Raw genomic sequence first — 18,563 nt, forward strand, 5'->3', positions numbered from 1 at the left:
GCAACCGAGCTTACTCCCAGGTAAAGGATCGCGCTTTAGTTCTTCACATGAAAATCAGTGGGGTTTAACAGCGCTTAACAGGGTCACCTACACTGCTTCCCCAAAACTAGGTCTTAGGTTTAATGCTAATAATCGAGCCCAGCGGCCCAGGCCAGCCTAGATGTGGGGAGGGGGGGCGCGATTAACCCCCCACAAGGCCAAACTCTGTTTCCGTGTGCCCACAGAGAGGGCTCTGAGTGCCACCTCTGGCACCCGTGCCATAGGTTCGCCACCACTGCCTTAAGGTTTTCAAGGCAAAAGCATTTTTGGGGTGGGGGGTGTTGCCACTGCCTGCCTCTGGTTTGCCTGAGATAGTTCAGAGAGAATTGTGATTGGCCCAAAGTCACCCAGCAGGCTTCATGCGGAGGAGCGGGGAAACAAATCCAGTTCACCAGATAAGAATCTGCTTCTCGTGTGGAAGACTGGGGAATAAAACCCGATGCTCCAGATTCGAGTCCACCTGCTCTTAACCACTGTACCACGCTGGGAAGGTTTACGCCTGTGAACAGCCTTTGTGGAACGGTTTTGCACTTAAGGCAATGGTAGGAGACACAACGGCTCCATCTTAGCTGAACTCTGCTGGATCAGACCAACGATCCATCTAGTCCAGGTTCCTGTTACCCGTGAAAACCAGACAACTTCCTCTGGGCTGCTTGCCTAGAAGGAAACAGCCCTCCCTAGCTATTTATCAACCAGGGTTCGAAATCAAAAGATAGACTGCCCCTCAACCAAGAGGCTCCACAAAAAACAGTATTTTGTGCATCACAGTTGTTCACGTTTTCTTCCACTGCCCTGAATATGTCCAATCTTCAAAGATACTCAAAGCTTTTAATAGCTGCCGCAAGGGATGCAGATCAGCAAACTCACCCAAACTACTAGTGTTTTCCCCAAAAATCATATTTAAGGATTTAACATGCAGATCTGAGGAGCTCAGGGTAGCCACACCTTTGAAAATAGCGGCATGGAAGGTGTAGTGGTGTGGCAGCAGTGGTGTAGTGGTTAAAAGCAGGTGTACTCTAATTTGGGGGACCGGGTTTGATTCCCAGCTCTGCCACTTGAGCTGTGGAGGCTTATTATACACATAACAACACAGCACAAGTGTCTGGAATTCATCTCTGAATATCGAGTCCTTCCCAAGGACCTAGGATATTAGAGGTATTTGCGTAGAATGTGTGCAGTTCCTAGAAGTGCTGCTTTCTGCAGCATGTGGACTGATATTCTGTCCAAGTTTAGGCTTTCCAGATGTTTTTCAAGATTTCTTGGGATTCCTCCTAGAGCACCGACTACTAGTGGGATTACTGTTGTTCTTTTCTGCCACAATCGTTCAACTTCAATTTGTAGGTCCTTGTATTTTGTGATCTTTTCCAGCTCTTTGTCCTCTACCCTGCTGTCAACTGGCACAGCAACATCTATGATCCAAACATGTTTTTTCTCTATCACTGTTATGTCTGGGGTGTTGTGTGCCAGGTGTCTGTCTGTCTGTATTCTAAAGTCCCACAGTATTTTTGCTTCTTCATTTTCTGTGGTCTTCTCTGGCTTGTGCTCGTACCAGGTCTTGCTACAGGGCAGGCCGTACTTTTTGCAAAGGTTCCAGTGCACCATTATTATTATTATTATTATTATTATTATTATTATTATTATTATTATTATTATTATTAGCCGCCCTCCCCCGGAGGGCTCAGGGCGGTGAACAGAACATGTAGATAGAGCACAAATAAAATCAATAATATCAAATTAATTAAATACATCATCAAGTAGTGGCTCTATACATGTTAAAAACCAAACCCCATTAAAATGCAGCGTCCTAATATCAGATATATAGATGGCGTCCTACTAACAAATCCCCTAAGAAAAGGGGGGTAGGGGACGGCAGGATCCACAGATGTTATAGAAAGGGGGGGCCATCAGCAGCTGGTCTCCCCAAAGGTCCGGTGGAACAGCTCAGTCTTGCAGGCCCTGCAAAATTCATTAAGATTATCTGGGGAGCCAGATTAGTTTGGGCACTCCAATACATGCCAGCTGGGTGACCTTGGGCTAGTCACAGTTCTTCGGAGCTCTCTCAGCCCCACCCACCTCACAGGGTGTTTGTTGTGGGGGGGAGGGGAAGGGAAAGGAGATTGTCAGCTCCTTTGAGACTCCTTACAGGAGAGAAAGGGGATATAAATTCACATTCTTCTTGTATTGTCGAAGGCTTTCACGGCCGGAATCACGAGGGTGTTGTGGGTTTTCTGGGTTGTATGGCCGTGTTCCAGTAGCGTTTTCTCCTGGCGTTTCGGCTGCATCTGTGGCTGGCATCTTCAGAGGATCTTTTTTTTTTCTTATCTGTAGCGTGATTCAGTTTCAAAGAGGACGCTCAGGGAGATACCTCTAGAAGCCGGGAAGGCACCGGTTGAAATCCCAGCCGTGACACAGAATTGCCAGGCATCCCCGCGTCCCGCACTCTGCTTCGGCGATTAACCCCCCCCCCCTTTAAAAATCTCTCCCTTGGAGCTTTCCAAGGCATTCCTGCATCCCCGAGCCCTTTGAAGCTACAACGCTCCGGAGTCACGGTCTTAATGCAGATCACTTGGGGAGGGGGGAGGGAACATCCCCAGCCTCCTGCGGGATCGACATGCTCCTAATGCAAAGCAAATCCCCTCGCTTATACCAAATGGCCCTTCTGCTGTCGACACAGCAAGCTAGATAAATGTCTTATTATTCCCCCTGTGGGGGTGGAGGGGGGTGCGGCTCGATGAGGCATTCGGGGAGACTGCGGACTAGCCAGCCCTGACAATCCACTTCCCTTTCAGCTCCTGAAGCGACAGGCAGCTGTTGATCCAGTGTCCAGCGCCATGAGGCTTTGCCCGGCTATAACACCAGGGGCAGGCCGAGAAACTGAACAGCTCTCCGGCCTTCAATCCCGCATCTTTATCAATGACTCGGACAATGGGCTAGACTAGAGCAGTGGCGGCGAACCTATGGCACGGGTGCCAGAGGTGGCACCCAGAGCCCTTTCTTTGGGCACGCGTGCACAGAGTTCATCATGTGGGGGGGGGCGGAAAATCACCCACACACACACACACACACACACACATACACACCCCTAGGCTGGCCTGGGCATGATCCTTTACCTGGGAGTAAGCTCGGTTGCTGGCAATAGGGCTTGCTTCTGAGTAAACCCTCCTAGGATCTTGATTCATCCATTCGAAGCATTGCACGGTTGCTTCACTAAGCTTACTCCCGAGTAATATGTGCCTCGGAGTCAACTGTTTTTTCTAAACTAAAACCTCAGTATTCAGGTTACATTGCCGTGTTGGCACTTTGCAATAAATAAGTGGGTTTTGGGTTGCAATTTGGGCACTCGGTCTCGAAAAGGTTCGCCATCACTGGGCTAGAGGGCACGCTCATCAAATTCCAGGCATCTCGAGGCATCTGACGAGCTCCTTTCTCTTCCTCTCCCAGCAACAGACACCTTGAGAGGTAGGTGGGGCAGAGAGAGTCCTGAGAGAACTGTGCCTGTGAGACGTGCGGAACGGAACCCGGCTCTCCAGGATAGAGTCCACCCCTCTTATCCACTATACCACTCTGGCTCTCCAGCATGGAATTGGGGGAAGGGGGGGCGGATGACACACTGAAACCTCAAACAAGCAGGTGAGTCCACAACGGCCACAACCATTGCAACAAAGTAATGGGTTCGAACAGTAGTGGGATCCAAAATTTTTAGTAACAGGTTCCCGTGGTGGTGCGATTCAAACTGTGACGTAGTGCCAATGGGGTTGGGCGGGGCACGACGGGGGCGTGGCCGGGCATTCTGGGGGCGGGGCATTCCTGGGCAGGGCTGTGGCCGGTCCTTGGGCGGGAAACAAATGCACGCAGGCGCAGGCTGCCACGCACGCCGGTGCACCTCCTGCTAGACTGCTTCAAGTTCTGTGCGCTACTGCTGAGAGGAGGGGCGTAACTAAGGCAAAAATCATGTGGCAAAATCACCAATTAGTAACCCCCTCTCAGCACCCACAAATAATTAGTAACCTACTCTCGGGAACCTGTGAGAACCTGCTGGATCCCACCTCTGGGTTCGAACCCTCCCTTGGGAACCCAAATTCAACAAAGGGCTCATATTTTAAAGGGTTGGAGTAACACTGGCTCCCCCTACAGGCTCATCCTCAAAAGGCACCGGCAAAGGGATCTTTAACCCCCTCCTGCCCAGCGTGAGCAGCGACAGAGGCCCTGGCACCCTGTTCCCCTGTATTATGGGCTTCCGGCTGTCCTCTCCCAATTTGCCTGCATCACAGCTCACCAGGCTGCAGCTGCGGTGCATGCCAGAGAGCAGACAATTAAAACGGCCCTTTGCGGACATCTTAGCTCATGCAGAAGATAACATCTCCCAGCTTTCATGAAGGGGGAGGGGTTGTTTTCCAAAGCTAGGGATTGTTAACAGCGGCCTGACTAAAGCCCCTGAAATTAAGCGGAAGAACGAAGAAGCGTCGACCGTTCCTCTAAGCTTCTCCGAGGAAGGGCAGGGTTTGAAAAAAAAAAAGATGGAAGACAGATAAATCACACTTAAAAGTAGAACCGATTCCTTCTGGAGGCGGCGTCTGCAACAGGCACTGCAAACCCACACAGAGGAGCGGTTCCTTTCTGTTTCTTTCTTGGCGTGCTCCGCAGTTCAGGAAAACTGCTTGTGCGGAGGAGAGGGGAACATGAGCCGTGGGGTCAGAGTGACCCCCACCAAAAGGGCGGCTCAGGTTGAAGCGCGGAGCTGTCCGGCGAGGAGAAGGAAGCCCAAAACAGAGGCCAAAGAGAGAGAGAGAGAGAGAGAGAAAATCAGAGATGGGGCTGACACCAATTTGCCCAATTTGCCCAGGCGGCAGAGCTGGGAATCAAACCCGGTTCCTCCAGATTAGATACACGAGCTCTTAACCGCCTATGCCACTGCTGCTCCTTTACCTAGGAGTAAGGTTGGTTGCTGGCAGTGGGGCTTGCTTCTGAGTAAACACTCCTAGGGTCATGATTACCCGTTCGAAGAGTTGCACGGTTGCTTCAAAGCAAAGCCAACAACTACCACCAAGCTTACTCCCGAGAAACGCACGCCTCGGAGCGAATCGTTTTTTTCTAAACTAAAACCTCAGCATTCAGGTTAAATTGCCATGTTGGCACTTTGCGATCAATAAGTGGGTTTGGGGTGGCAGTTTGGGCACTCGGTCTTGAAAAGGTTCGCCATCGCTGCTTTATTCCGTTCCTTTTGGGCAGCACTCGAGAGGCTGATCCCAATTTTGTACGGGCTGGGGTTGAAAAATGCTGGGGCTGAGCCCCCCACCCCCACCCCCACTTCAAAGTCAGCCTGTTTTGGGGGGTGGCAATACTGGCAGCGCTGGAATGAAGGAACAGGGAACGGAGAAGCAAATGACACATTCGCACATTGCGCAAACGGAGAACACATGCAGGTTCTGAATCCCAGGGGCGGAGGAGACAGGATAAGAATATGCATGGGGAGAAAAGAAAAGGGGAGTTCCCCCATCACAAGGAGACAGCGCCGGCTGCTCTGGTAACCATAGCAACGCCCAGGCAACTCAAGGCTTCGGCCTAGCTGCCACCTGCCCAGCCGTAAGCCTCTCTCCCCTTTGGACAGTGACTTTTTGCCAGTCGGGGCCCCATAAACAGGGTTATCACACTGGCTTGGGCATGGCAGGGGCTGGGGGAGAGAGAAAGCTTTGCTTTTGAGCGCCACTTCTTTTGCTAACAGGGATGCCAGGCGACGGCACACACCTCCATTGCAGGGAGGGAAGGGCCGGATCTGGTTGCCATGGCAGCCATTTCCAGGCACTGCAACCTGGCTCCGAGCTGGCAAAAGTCGGGGCAACCAGGAGTCCTGTTTGGGTTGCCAACCTCCATGTGGGAACCGGAGAGCTGAAATTGCAACTCTTCCCCAGACTGCAGAGATCGGTTCGCCCGGAGAAAATGGCTGCGTGGAAAGGTGGATTCTGTGGCACTATGCCCAGAATCCACCCCAAATCTCCAGGAATGTTCCAAACCAGAGTTGGCAACGCTGCATCAGAGAACGGTGTCTAAACGGCTGGGCTGCATCTGAGCAATAAAATCTAGCAGGTGAAAGAAGCAGTGGCGTAGGAGGTGAAGAGCTCGTGTATCTAATCTGGAGGAACCGGGTTTGATTCCCAGCTCTGCCGCCTGAGCTGTGGAGGCTTCTCTGGGGAATTCAGATTAGCCTGTGCACTCCCACACACGCCAGCTGGGGGACCTGGGGCTAGTCACAGCTTCTCGGAGCTCTCTCAGCCCCACCTACCTCACAGGATGTTTGTTGTGAGGGGGGAAGGGCAAGGAGATTGTAAGCCCCTTTGAGTCTCCTGCAGGAGAGAAAGGGGGGATATAAATCCAAACTCTTCTTCTTCTTCTTCTTCTTCTTCTTCTTCTTTACTAGATCTCCGTGCTGGAATTAGATTTGCTCTGATCCAACACGTCAGTTCTCATGTTATTGAAATAAATAAAATGTTTTAAAAGATCAACCCAACCACACATACTTCTCTGGCACCCATGCATGGCTTCTAACTCCCCTCCTGAAAAAAAAACCCTCAATAATACTTATTACTCAGGTGCCCAAAAAGAAGGTGGTTCAAACCAAATACCAAAAAATATATTCCAGAAACAGCTTTAAAAATAAATAAGCAATTAAGGTGGTAAAAGGAGCTAAATAAACAGCAGGGGAAAGTGTGCAAACGCAACATGTGTGGTTAAATGGCTTTGCAAGAGCGGCAAGCTGAACAGACTTTGACCAATTTAGCAGCAAAAGAAACAGAGGGCAGGGGTGCTGTGTGGTTTCCGGGCTGTATGGCCGTGTTCTAGCAGCATTCTCTCCTGACGTTTCGCCTGCATCTGTGGCTGGCATCTTCAGAGGATCTGATGGTAGGAATGGAAAGCAAGTATATGTACTGTGAGGTCAAAAGGTGAGGCTCTCTGAATAGAGTAGCCTGGTATGTGAGTCACAAAGAAGTCTGTAGCCTGGGAGTAACAATGAAGATAGCAAGGTCAATTGTTACTCCCAGGCTACAGACTTCTTTGTGACTCACATACCAGGCTACTCTATTCAGAGAGCCTCACCTTTTGACCTCACAGTATACATACTCCACTTGCTTTCCATTCCAACTATCAGATCCTCTGAAGATGCCAGCCACAGATGCAGGCGAAACGTCAGGAGAGAATGCTGCTAGAACACGGCCATGCAGCCCGGAAACCACACAGCACCCCAGTGATTCCGGCCGTGAAAGCCTTCGGCAATACATTAGACAGAGGGCATTCTACAGAATTCACAAAACGCCTGGGCAAATCCACAGGATTTCATCTGGCACTTAAAACTAGGAGCCGGCTTCTGCAGGGAGGGCGTATGGGAGTTCCGCTGGCTGAAAATATCTGGAAACATCCTGTCCCAGGCCTCCAAGGAGACTGATAAGGACTTGCCGGGGCGTAATTTCCCCCCACCTGGCTTACTTTCCAAAAAACTCCGGCAGGGCAAAACAGCCCTCCTTGCTACTGAAGCATCCACCCGCTTCCTCTCCTCCCCCTTCTGACCTCCTCCCCATATATACTTTCTTAGACTAACATCATTAGCACCTGATCCTATACTTGTTAACTGTGGCAGGTGTTGTTCAACTGGGTGGAGGCTCACGAACTACAGGCATGACTTCAACTGGTGATGTAGAGCGGGTGGCTAGTTTTAAATTTCTGGGCGTTATGATTAAAGAGGACTTGACCTGGGGCGTACAGACTGCCGCGGTGGTTAAGAAGGCCCAGCAAAGACTGTACTATCTGAGACTGTTAAGGAAACAACAACTGAATGGAAAACTCCTGGTGTCCTTTTTCCGCTGTGCTATAGAGAGTGTCTTAACCTACTGCATCTGTGTATGGTTCTCCAGTTTCACAGTGGCGGATAGGAAGGATCTCCAAAGGGTGATCACTACTGCACAGAGGATTATCGGCTGCCCTCTCCCCTCCTTGGAAGAACTCCATAATTCCCGAAGCCTAAAGAAAGCCCAAAATATTCTGAAAGACCCGTCTCATCCAGCACACTCTCTTTTTGAACTGTTACCATCTGGCAGACGATACACGTCTATAAAAACTAGGACAAAGAGGCTTAGAGACAGCTTCTACTCCAGAGCTATGGTGATGCTGAACTCCGTGGCTTCGTGTTGATGTGTTTGGGGCTGTGTAGGGATGGGTGGAGGAAGGGGAAAGTGAGGATTGGGTATGAGTCTGGAATTGTGTGCATCGAGGAATGCTGCTGTAAATTTTCGTTGTGCATGCACAATGACAATAAATACTTATGCTTATGCTTATGTTCTTATTGGATCAACAGTAGCTTTTCCATACAGAGGGGTCCATACACCGGTTTGTAAGAAAGACCCAACATATATGTTCATGTTACAAATGAAACCGAGGACCACCACCAAGTAAATGTGTGGTTTCTATCACACATTCAGCTGTACATGGGTTGAATGTGACATGCAAATCACCCAATGGAAGGAGGAGGAGGAGAAAGAGTTGCATTTATACCCCACTTTTCTCTACCACAAGGAGTCTCCAAGAGGCTTACAACTCATTCCCTTCCCCTCCCCACAACAGACACCTTGTGAGGCAGGTGGGGCTGAGAGTGTTCTGAGTGAACTGGGACTAGACCAAGGTCACCCCAATAGGCTTCATGTGCAGGAACAGTGAAACAAACCTGATTCACCAGATTAGCAGATTAGGAGGGGGGAATCAAACCCAGTCCTCCAGATTTAGAGTCCCCCGCTCTTAACTGCTACACCATTCTGGCTCAAAGGAACACATCAAGTGTATGCTGTACACAGAGTGTACTTGTGTTCACTGTAAAATGCAAATAGGGGTTCTGGTTGCTGGCCTTAATAACAAGTGGGCAGAACACCAGAAGTGGAGGGTCTTGGGTTCAAGTCCTGACATCTGCAATTCAAGCAAACAGGAGATATTGGGAAAGGCCGTTTCCCGACAATCGGAGTAGACAGTACTGAGAGCTTCACAGACCAGTCATGTGACTTGGTATATGGCAGGTCCAAAGGTCAATTCCATGTCAGTTAAAAGCTGACCTTTCCCCATTGACCAACATTGGGGTTGTTTGCTGATGTAGCCACTGAGGCAGCCTACCCTCCAAACCTTCCAACCGAATCCAAAAAAGGACCCAGCCCCCACAGCTGGTGTACAGAAGCCTGAGGACGTACCTGAACTTCTCGGGTGTGGTAGGCGATGATGAGGCCCAGCAAAATTATAGTGGACAGGCTGATAAGGCATTTCAGTGCCAGTGAGAACATGGAACCCTGTGTGGAAGAGAAGGAGAGGACCGGTTAACCGTGCCAGTTTTATTTCTGGAGTTCAGGTGCCCCCCCCCCCCCCCACTCCTAGATTTCAAAGCAACTGGCAAACCTCATTGCGGGACTTACAAATGATAGACATAAGCCATAAGCAGAAAACATAAGAACATAAGATCATAAGAACAAGCCAGCTGGATCAGACCAGAGTCCATCTAGTCCAGCTCTCTGCTACTCGCAGTGGCCCACCAGGTGCCTTTGGGAGCTCACATGCAGGAGGTGAAAGCAATGGCCTTCTGCGGCTGTTGCTCCCGAGCACCTGGACTGTTAAGGCATTTGCAATCTCAGATCAAAGAGGATCAAGATTGGTAGCCATACATCGACTTCTCCTCCATAAATCTGTCCAAGCCCTTTTTAAAGCTATCCAGGTTAGTGGCCATCACCACCTCCTGTGGCAGCGTATTCCAAACTCCAATCACACGTTGCGTGAAGAAGTGTTTCCTTTTATTAGTCCTACTTCTTCCCCGCAGCATTTTCAATGGATGCCCCCTGGTTCTAGTATTGTGAGACAAGGAAGGAGCAAATAAAACAAAACCAAAAAACCCCACTGCCAAGAGCTCAGCAAATTAGCATGTTACCAAGAATGGACTGGAACTGAACCGGCTCTCGCCTTTCTGCCTGCCGACAGAATGCATTCATTTATTTATTTTAAACGTTTAAGAGCCGCTTTTCTCCCTTACGGAGCTCAAGGTGGCTTACAACAACACAGCCCACATACAGGTGAGACTCTATGAATCGATGGCAATTTCCGGACAAAGCAACTAAAACGTGCCTAAAATGTTTTCAATCCTGCTAGGTCTCGAGCCTTGAATCAATAAACAGACTCTGGATTGTTAATCGGCAGCGTTTATTGGAAACAAAGCACCCAGCTTGCAAGAATCCAGTTCTGGCAAACCTAACTTTTGCGACCCCCTTTATTCAGAAAGAATCCCCCCTCCTGTTTTCCCAAGGAATGTGAGAAAGAGTTACTTCGGAGCCTAAGCACCCCAAGGTCAGCGACAGATAGAGAGAAAGCCACCTGGTCTCCTACCCCCACAGAACAATGGGAGAAGACGTGTCAGGGACAAGCCCAGTTATCTACCAAGCATGTGAAACCATAAAAGAAAGATCAAAGAAAGAATGTTCCATTACAGTGGTGGTAACATATAGCAGGCTAAGTACATGTATCCAGAAGCAGTTACATTGACAGGAATGCATCTCAATCAACTACCGTGTTTCCCCAAATATAAGACAGGAGCAGCAGTGGCATAGGAGGTTAAGAGCTTGTGTATCTAATCTGGAGGAACCGGGTTTGATTCCCAGCTCTGCCGCCTGAGCTGTGGAGGCTCATCTGGGGAATTCAGATTAGCCTGTGCACTCCCACACACGCCTGCTGGGTGACCTTGGGCTAGTCACAGCTTCTCGGAGCTCTCTCAGCCCCACCTACCTCACAGGGTGTTTGTTGTGAGGGGGGAAGGGCAAGGAGATTGTCAGCCCCTTTGAGTCTCCTGCAGGAGAGAAAAGGGGGATATAAATCCAAACTCCTCTTCTTCTTATATTAATTTTTGCTCCCAAAGATGCGCTATGTCTTATTTTCAGGGGATGTCTTATTTTTCTGTGTTCTGTTCGTCGGGCATGCTTCCAAAGAAAAACTTTGCTACGTCTTACTTTCGGGGGATGCCTTATATTTCGCACTTCAGCCAAACCTCTACTGTGTCTTATTTTTAGGGGATGTCTTATATTCGGGGAAACAAGGTAGGAGCCATCCCTGACTCCCTCTCCCACAATGTATGTCCAGACCCCCTCGAAACAATCCATGGCCGCTATTATGTGATTTTTCTGCTCCTTTTTTTTTTTTGAGTTTCCTGAAGAATCGATGCTTCAGTGCTTCAAATGCCTTGCGCTGCCCTTGTATTCTCGATGCGTCGAAGATTATGCCCTGCAAGTTTTAAAAAACTCACAGAAATGCTCAAAAGACAGGCACGGCGGACTGGAGAGCGAGCGAAGAAAATAGCACTGAGGAGGTAGTCCAGGGACGAGACAGACGCGGGGGAAACGACTTCCGGAGATTGCACAGGCAAACGAAGCCGTTTTGAAAACGTTCCAACCAAAGAATCGTTTTAAAAGGACATTCATTAAAAATGTCTCGAGGTTGCAAACACAACATTTTGGGAACCTGAGGGGGTAAAAACAATGCAGGATTCCATGGAGGAAGGAGGAGAAGGAGGATTTACATCCCCCCTTTCTCTCCTGCAAGAAGACTCAAAGGGGCTGACAATCTCCTTTCCCTTGCCCCCCACAACAAACACCCTGTGAGGCGGGTGGGGCTGAGAGAGCTCCAAAGAACTGTGACTAGCCCAAGGTCGCCCAGCTGGCATGTGTTGGGAGTGCCCAAGCTAACCTGGTTCCCCAGATAAGCCTCCATAACTCAAGTGGCAGAGCGGGGAATCAAGCCCAGTACTCCAGATTAGAGTCAAATGGGCTCAGGAATGGCTCTTCAGCCAGTGTAATCGGTGTAATATCAGGATTCCCGTGCTCCCAATAGCAATCCCTGATCCAACGGTCTTGCTACCGCATTCTGACTAGCGGCAACCTTCAAACACTCTTCAAGGGTAACCCCAAGTACAGCACATTGCAGTAGTCCAGTCTAGGTGTAACGAAGAGAGAAAGCCAGGTAAACTGCACACTGCAACCCCAACTACGCAACTATGCAGTGGCGTAGGAGGTTAAGAGCGCGTGTATCTAATCTGGAGGAACCGGGTTTCATTCCCAGCTCTGCCGCCTGAGCTGTGGAGGCTTATCTGGGGAATTCAGATTAGCCTGTGCACTCCCACACACGACAGCTGGGTGACCTTGGGCTAGTCACAGCTTCTCGGAGCTCTCTCAGCCCCACCTACCTCACAGGGTGTTTGTTGTGAGGGGGGAAGGGCAAGGAGATTGTCAGCCCCTTTGAGTCTCCTGCAGGAGAGAAAGGGGGGATACAAATCCAAACTCCTCCTACTCTTCCTCCTCCTCCTCCTCCTCCTCCTCCTCCTCCTACTACTACTACTACTACTACTACTACTACTACTACTACTACTACTACTACTACTACTACTACTACTACTAAATCCATCTGACCTCTCCGTAGGTTGTCAGTGGAAGCAGGAAAGCCCTGGTTGGCCTTAAACTATGGGGATATTTCATGCAGTGAAGGGCACGCCCTCAGACTGGGAAACCATCGTGTCCTTGGCATGCAGTTCCTTTGGACGAATAAAAGTACGGCTGGTTCAAACCGTGGCTCTCAAAGTTTCGACTTGATTAGGTCATGCAAAACACAGTGTGCCAATCTGGCCTTCTCTTGTCGGCCTTCCAGTTTGTTTTCAGGTCTAATTTTGACACTGCTGGCCGCGACCAAGACCTGAACAGTCTGGGTCCATTGAACGCCAAGGTTTTTAAACACAGATGGTTTTTAAAAGGTAAACCCCGCAGCCAAGAGTGCCACTTATATTGGTTCGCCAACCGCATCTTTGTGGGGGCCAAAAGGTCTATTCCAGGTTCTGCAAGCAGGACGGGGCAGACTGGAAATTGCCTGTTAAAACCTAGATTATCAGGGATATGAAGAGGAGTGGAGTTTGGATTTATATCCCCTTTTTCTCTCCTGCAGGAGACTCAAAGGGGCTGACAATCTCCTTGCCCTTCCCCCCCTCACAACAAACACCTTGTGAGGTGGGTGGGGCTGAGAGAGCTCCGAGAAGCTGTGACTAGCCCAAGGTCACCCAGCTGGCGTGTGTGGGAGTGCACAGGCTAATCTGAATTCCCCAGATAAGCCTCCACAGCTCAGGCGGCAGAGCTGGGAATCAAACCCGGTTCCTCCAGATTAGATACACGAGCTCTTCACCTCCTACGCCACTGCTCCCACATCATATGGAGAGGAACCTTAAACCTCCCATCTTGGGCTGTTTTTCTAGCCAGGAATAGCCACAGTGAACTGCCCCACTGGTGAACGTTATGCATAGACCAGTGGTGGCGAACCTATGGCACATGTGCCAGAGGTGGAACTCAGAGCCCTCTCTGTGGGCACATGCGCACAGAGTTCGTCATGTAGGGGGAACGGAAAATCATACCCACACCCACACACATCTAGGCTGGCCTTGCTTCTGAGTAACCCCTCCTAGGGTTGTGATTCACCCATTCAAAGCATTGCACAGTTGCTTCACCAAGCTTACTCCCGAGTAATGCGCGCCTTGGAGCAAACTGTTTTTTTTAAACTTCAGTATTCAGGTTAAATTGCCGTGTTGACACTTTGCGATAAATAAGTGGGTTGTGGGTTGCAATTTGGGCACTCGGTCTCGAAAAGGTTTGCCATCACTGGCATAGACCATAAGTGTACAAGTAGACCACAGGTGTCAAACTCGCAGCCCTCCAGATGTTATGGAGTACAGTTCCCATCATGCTGGCAGGGGGATGATGGGAACTGTAGTCCATAACATCTGGAGGGCCGCGAGTTTGACACCTATGAAGCAGACTAATAGAATCATAGTGTTGGAAGAGACCATAAGGGCCATCAAGTCCAATCCCCTGCCATTTCATAGAATCATAAGAGTTGGAAGAGACCCCAAAGGGTCATCCAGTCCAACCCGCTGTAATGCGGGAACACACAATCAATGCACTCCTGACAGGTGGCCATTCAGCCTCCGCTTAAAAACCTTGAAAGAAGGAGACTCCACCACTCTCCGAGGCAGTGAATTCCACTGTCCAACAGCCCTGACAGTCAGGAAGTTCTTCCTGATGTTTAGGTGGAACCTATTTTCCTGCACCTTGAACCCATGACTCCTGGTCCTAGTCTCCGAGGCAGCAGAAAACAAGCTTGCTCCTGCTTCAACACGGCATCCCTTCAAATATTTAAGCATAGCTATCATATCCCCCCTCTTCTCCAGACTAAACATACCCAGCTCCCTAAGTCTTTCCTTGTAGGGCAGTGGTGGCGAACCTATGGCACTCCAGATGTTCATGGACTACAATTCCCATCAGCCCCTGCCAGCATGGCCACCATGGTTGTAGGGCATGGGTTCCAGACCTTTGACCATTCTGGTTGCCCTCCTCTGGACCCGTTCCTGCCTGTCAATATCCTTCTTAAATTGCGGTGCCCAGAACTGAACACAGGACTCAAGGTGAGGTCTAACCAATGCCAAGTAGAGTGGCACAGCTACTTTCCTCGATCTAGCCTATTAATACATACAAGTTTCCCCAAAGGAGTAAACAACTCCTTTCCAGGTCAACAGAACAGCCACTGTTCCAATTCAAGTTAAGCCAACATGCAACTGGGACACAAATTTTCGGCAGGGAACGCCCAACATACGTCTGCTTGACGGGACATATTAACGATGTCACATATTTAAATGCCACCAACACATAACTGGGCCCCAAGACATCCAGGACACAGGTCATCCAGTGCTTAATAGATCGACCTGTGATTCTATGATTCTAACATCAAGCCCGGAAATGTATTGCTAGTCACTACAGGCATGAAACATTTCACTGTTTCGCTACAGACACGATAAAAGAGTTGGATCCTATCAATTTCTCCACTACCCCTAAAAAGTCCACCAAACTATGGAGCAGCAGTGGCATAGGAGGTTAAGAGCTCGTGTATCTAATCTGGAGGAACCGGGTTTGATTCCCAGCTCTGTCGCCTGAGCTGTGGAGGCTTATCTGGGGAATTCAGATTAACCTGTACACTCCCCCACATGCCAGCTGGGTGACCTTGGGCTAGTCACAACTTCTCGGAGCTCTCTCAGCCCCACCTACCTCACAGGGTGTTTGTTGTGAGGGGGGAAGGGCAAGGAGATTGTAAACCCCTTTGAGTCTCCTGCAGGAGAGAAAGGGGGGATATAAATCCAAACTCTTCTTCTTCTTCTTCAAACAGGCTACGCCAGGGATCTCAGAAGCCACGTGAAAATGGTGAATTGGTACTGAGAAATCAGGCTAGATTTCCACTTTAAAATATGGCAGGACACAACCCACAGTTCTTCCTGTTTGCCTCTGAGACTGGTTTTTTTTTAACTAGAAACTGCTTCCGAGCTGTCTTCAAGGGCAGGCCCACGAACAGAATACTGTAGTAGTCCAACACACAGCTAAAAAAATTGAGATAAGGCAGAAAATTTCTTTGGCAATGTGTGTGGATGGGGGGGTGGGTGGAGAAAATCACACAGCATGTTGTAGTGGTTAAGAGCAGGTGCACTCTAATCTGGAGAAACGGGTTTGATTCCCCGCTCTGCCACTTGAGCTGTGGAGGCTAATCTGGTGAACCAGATTTGCCTGTGCGCTCCAACGCATGCCGGCTGGGCAACCTTGAGCTAGTCACAGTTCTTCGGAGCTCTCTCAGCCCCACTCACCTCACAGGGTTTTTGTTGTCGGGGAGGGGGGGGGGAGGAGGGAAAGGAGATTGTAAGCGCCTTTGAGTCTCTTAACAGGAGAGAAAGGAGGATATAAATCCAAACTCTTCTTCTACTCAAGTAGAGACTTTACACCAGTGATGGCGAACCTTTTCGAGACCGAGTGCCCAAATTGCAACCCCAAAACCCAGTTATTTATTGCAAAGTGCCAACACGGCAATTTAACCTGAATACTGAAGTTTTAGTTTAGAAAAAAACGGTTTGCTCCAAGGCGCGCGTTACTCGGGAGTATGCTTGGTGGTAATCGGTGGCTTTGCTTTGAAGCAACAGTGCAACGCTTCCAATGGGTAAATCACGACCCTAGGAGGGTTTACTCAGAAGCAAGCCCCGTTGCCAGCAACCGAGCTTACTTCCAGGTAAAGGATCGCACTTTAGTTCTTTGCATGAAAATCAGTGGGGCTTAACAGCGCTTAACAGGGTTACCTATACTGCTTCCCCAAAAGTAGGTTTAATGCTAATCATCGAGCCCAGCGGCCCAGGCCAGCCTAGATTGGGGGGGGGGGGGCACTCTGTTTGCACATGCCCACAGAGAAGGCTCTGAGTGCCACCTCTGGCACCCGTGCCATAGGTTCGCCACCACTGGTTTACACTAAGGCCCCTTCCGCACACGCAAAATACTGCATTTTCAAACCACTTTCACAACTGTTTGCAAGTAGATTTTGCCATTCTGCACAGCTTCAAAGAGCACTGAAAGCAGTTTGAAAGTGCATTATTCTGCATGTGCGGAATGAGCCTATGAGAGGCTAGGGAAACAACTCTTGGGGGGCAGGGGGTGAAGAATTCATCTGAAGGCATTCTTTATTTTACATAATTTAAAAAAGAAACAGAAATATGCTGCGTGGTAGAATTGCCAAACACCATAAACTGATTACATCCAATGCAACAGCAAGTAGACAATGCAGTCCAGCCCTGCCAAGAGAGGAACAGACTGTTTTCCTACAGGTTTTTATACAGCGAATAGCTGCAGATGTCCTCTTCATGGGCACAGAGGGTCAAAAGCTATTTGCCTTCATGGCCAATGCCTGCGGCATGCAGAACGCATCTCTGCCCGCTTGGGCGAAAGGGTAAAACGGTTTCGCATTTGGGGATTTGGGCCAAAGAAGACAGTCAGACAGATCCTGCGTTTTGCAGCCGACGCGATCTGTGGGGGAACTTAAAGGCTTTGCGACCGCTTCGGGGAAGACGATTCTCAGTATTTGCCTGTTGCTTCCCTCCTGCTCAGCTTGTCCACTGGTACATATTTATTGCCCAGAACACCCCAAACCTGCGATGCTCACGGCTCACGTGGGCAAACACGCTGCAATCCACAAACGCAAGCGAGAGCAGAGAACCGCAAAAGGTTCCGAACAGCCAAGGTTTTAACAGGGGCTTGATTTTAATGGGTCGGTTTCCGAGCGCCCCGAAAGGACATCGACTGTTTCCTTGTTGTCATTTATAGAGAAGAAACCCAAACTTCCCAAGGCCGTGAGGCGGTTCATTCATATTCATTCGCTGAGTGTTTCATCTCTGACTGATTTTTCGTTTTTAACCATAATGGTTTCGTTGGCTGCCCGTGGTACTCGCTCTCTCTTTCTCATATTCATTAGCTTCAGGCTATTATTTTTGGAACAAATGTCTTTTTTGTGCCAATATGTTGACTGATTGTTCTCCTGAGCTATTTTTTTTTCTTTTCAAATACGCTTTTCCAAGAGAGGTGGGTGGGAAATACAGGGTTTTTAAAACTATATAACTGAGAATCAGCGTGTGCTGCGGTTCTCCTCCATCTGATTTCTACTGCTACTGTGTTTCCCCGAATATAAGACAGTGTCTAATATTAATTTTTGCTCCCAAAGATGCGCTATGTCTTATTTTCAGGGGATGTCTTATTTTTCTGGGTTCTGTCCGTCGGGCATGCTTCCAAACAAAAACTTTGCTACGTCTTACTTTCGGGGGATGCCTTATATTTCGCACTTCAGCAAAACCTCTACTATGTCTTATTTTCCGGGGATGTCTTATATTCGGGGAAACAGGGTAGTATAATATGCATCTATTTATTTATTTAACTGGTACCTCACCTTTCTACTCAATAGGGACCAAAAACGGCTTATATCATTCTGTTCACTTCCATTTCATCACAATACTGTGATGTAGATTAGGCTGAGAGTTTATGGAGGAAAATACTCTGTCCTTACTCAGATGCACAGGGCCCGCCTCCTGTTAAAAGAAGGAGGAGAAGTTTGGATTTATACCCCACCTTTCTCTCCTATTAAGAAGACTTACAGATTTCCCTTCCTTTCCCTGAAGCACTCTGCATCAGTGGATAAAGGCCCTCTGTTCATTCTCAGAGACTCTACATCCTCTCACCTGTTTTTATATTGGTGATCTTCAGGAGACACTGCCAGATCCACTGGTTTGCCACAGCTTGGAGGAGGAGGAGGAGGAGGAGGAGCAGGAGGAGGAGAAGAAGAAGAGGAGGAGGAGGAGGAGGAGGAGTTTGGATTTATATCCCACCTTTCTCTCCTGTAAGAGGATTCAAAGTGGCTTACAGTCTCCTTTCCCTTCCTCTCCCCACAACAGACATCTTGTGAGGTAGGTGGGGCTCAGAGAGTTCTGAGAGAACTGTGACTAGCCCAAGGTCACCCAGAAGGAGTGTAGGAGTGTGGAAACACATCTGGTTCATAAGAACATAAGAACATAAGAACAAGCCAGCTGGATCAGACCAGAGTCCATCTAGTCCAGCTCTCTGCTACTCGCAGTGGCC

General features: G+C 49.1%; 1 protein-coding gene across 1 annotated transcript in view; it reads right to left on the bottom strand.

Annotated features, from left to right (window-relative positions):
- The window catches only part of LOC125436521 (small conductance calcium-activated potassium channel protein 3-like), an 83,392-nt gene that overhangs the window by 34,135 nt on the left and 30,694 nt on the right, over window positions 1–18,563 (bottom strand). Inside the window, exon 2 of the mRNA XM_048503597.1 lies at window positions 9,261–9,356. Within this exon, the coding sequence (XP_048359554.1) occupies window positions 9,261–9,356 (96 nt within the window). The remainder of the gene's footprint in view (window positions 1–9,260; window positions 9,357–18,563) is intronic.

The sequence above is a fragment of the Sphaerodactylus townsendi genome, linkage group LG01 (assembly GCF_021028975.2).
Source record: "Sphaerodactylus townsendi isolate TG3544 linkage group LG01, MPM_Stown_v2.3, whole genome shotgun sequence".
NCBI lineage: Eukaryota > Metazoa > Chordata > Lepidosauria > Squamata > Sphaerodactylidae > Sphaerodactylus > Sphaerodactylus townsendi.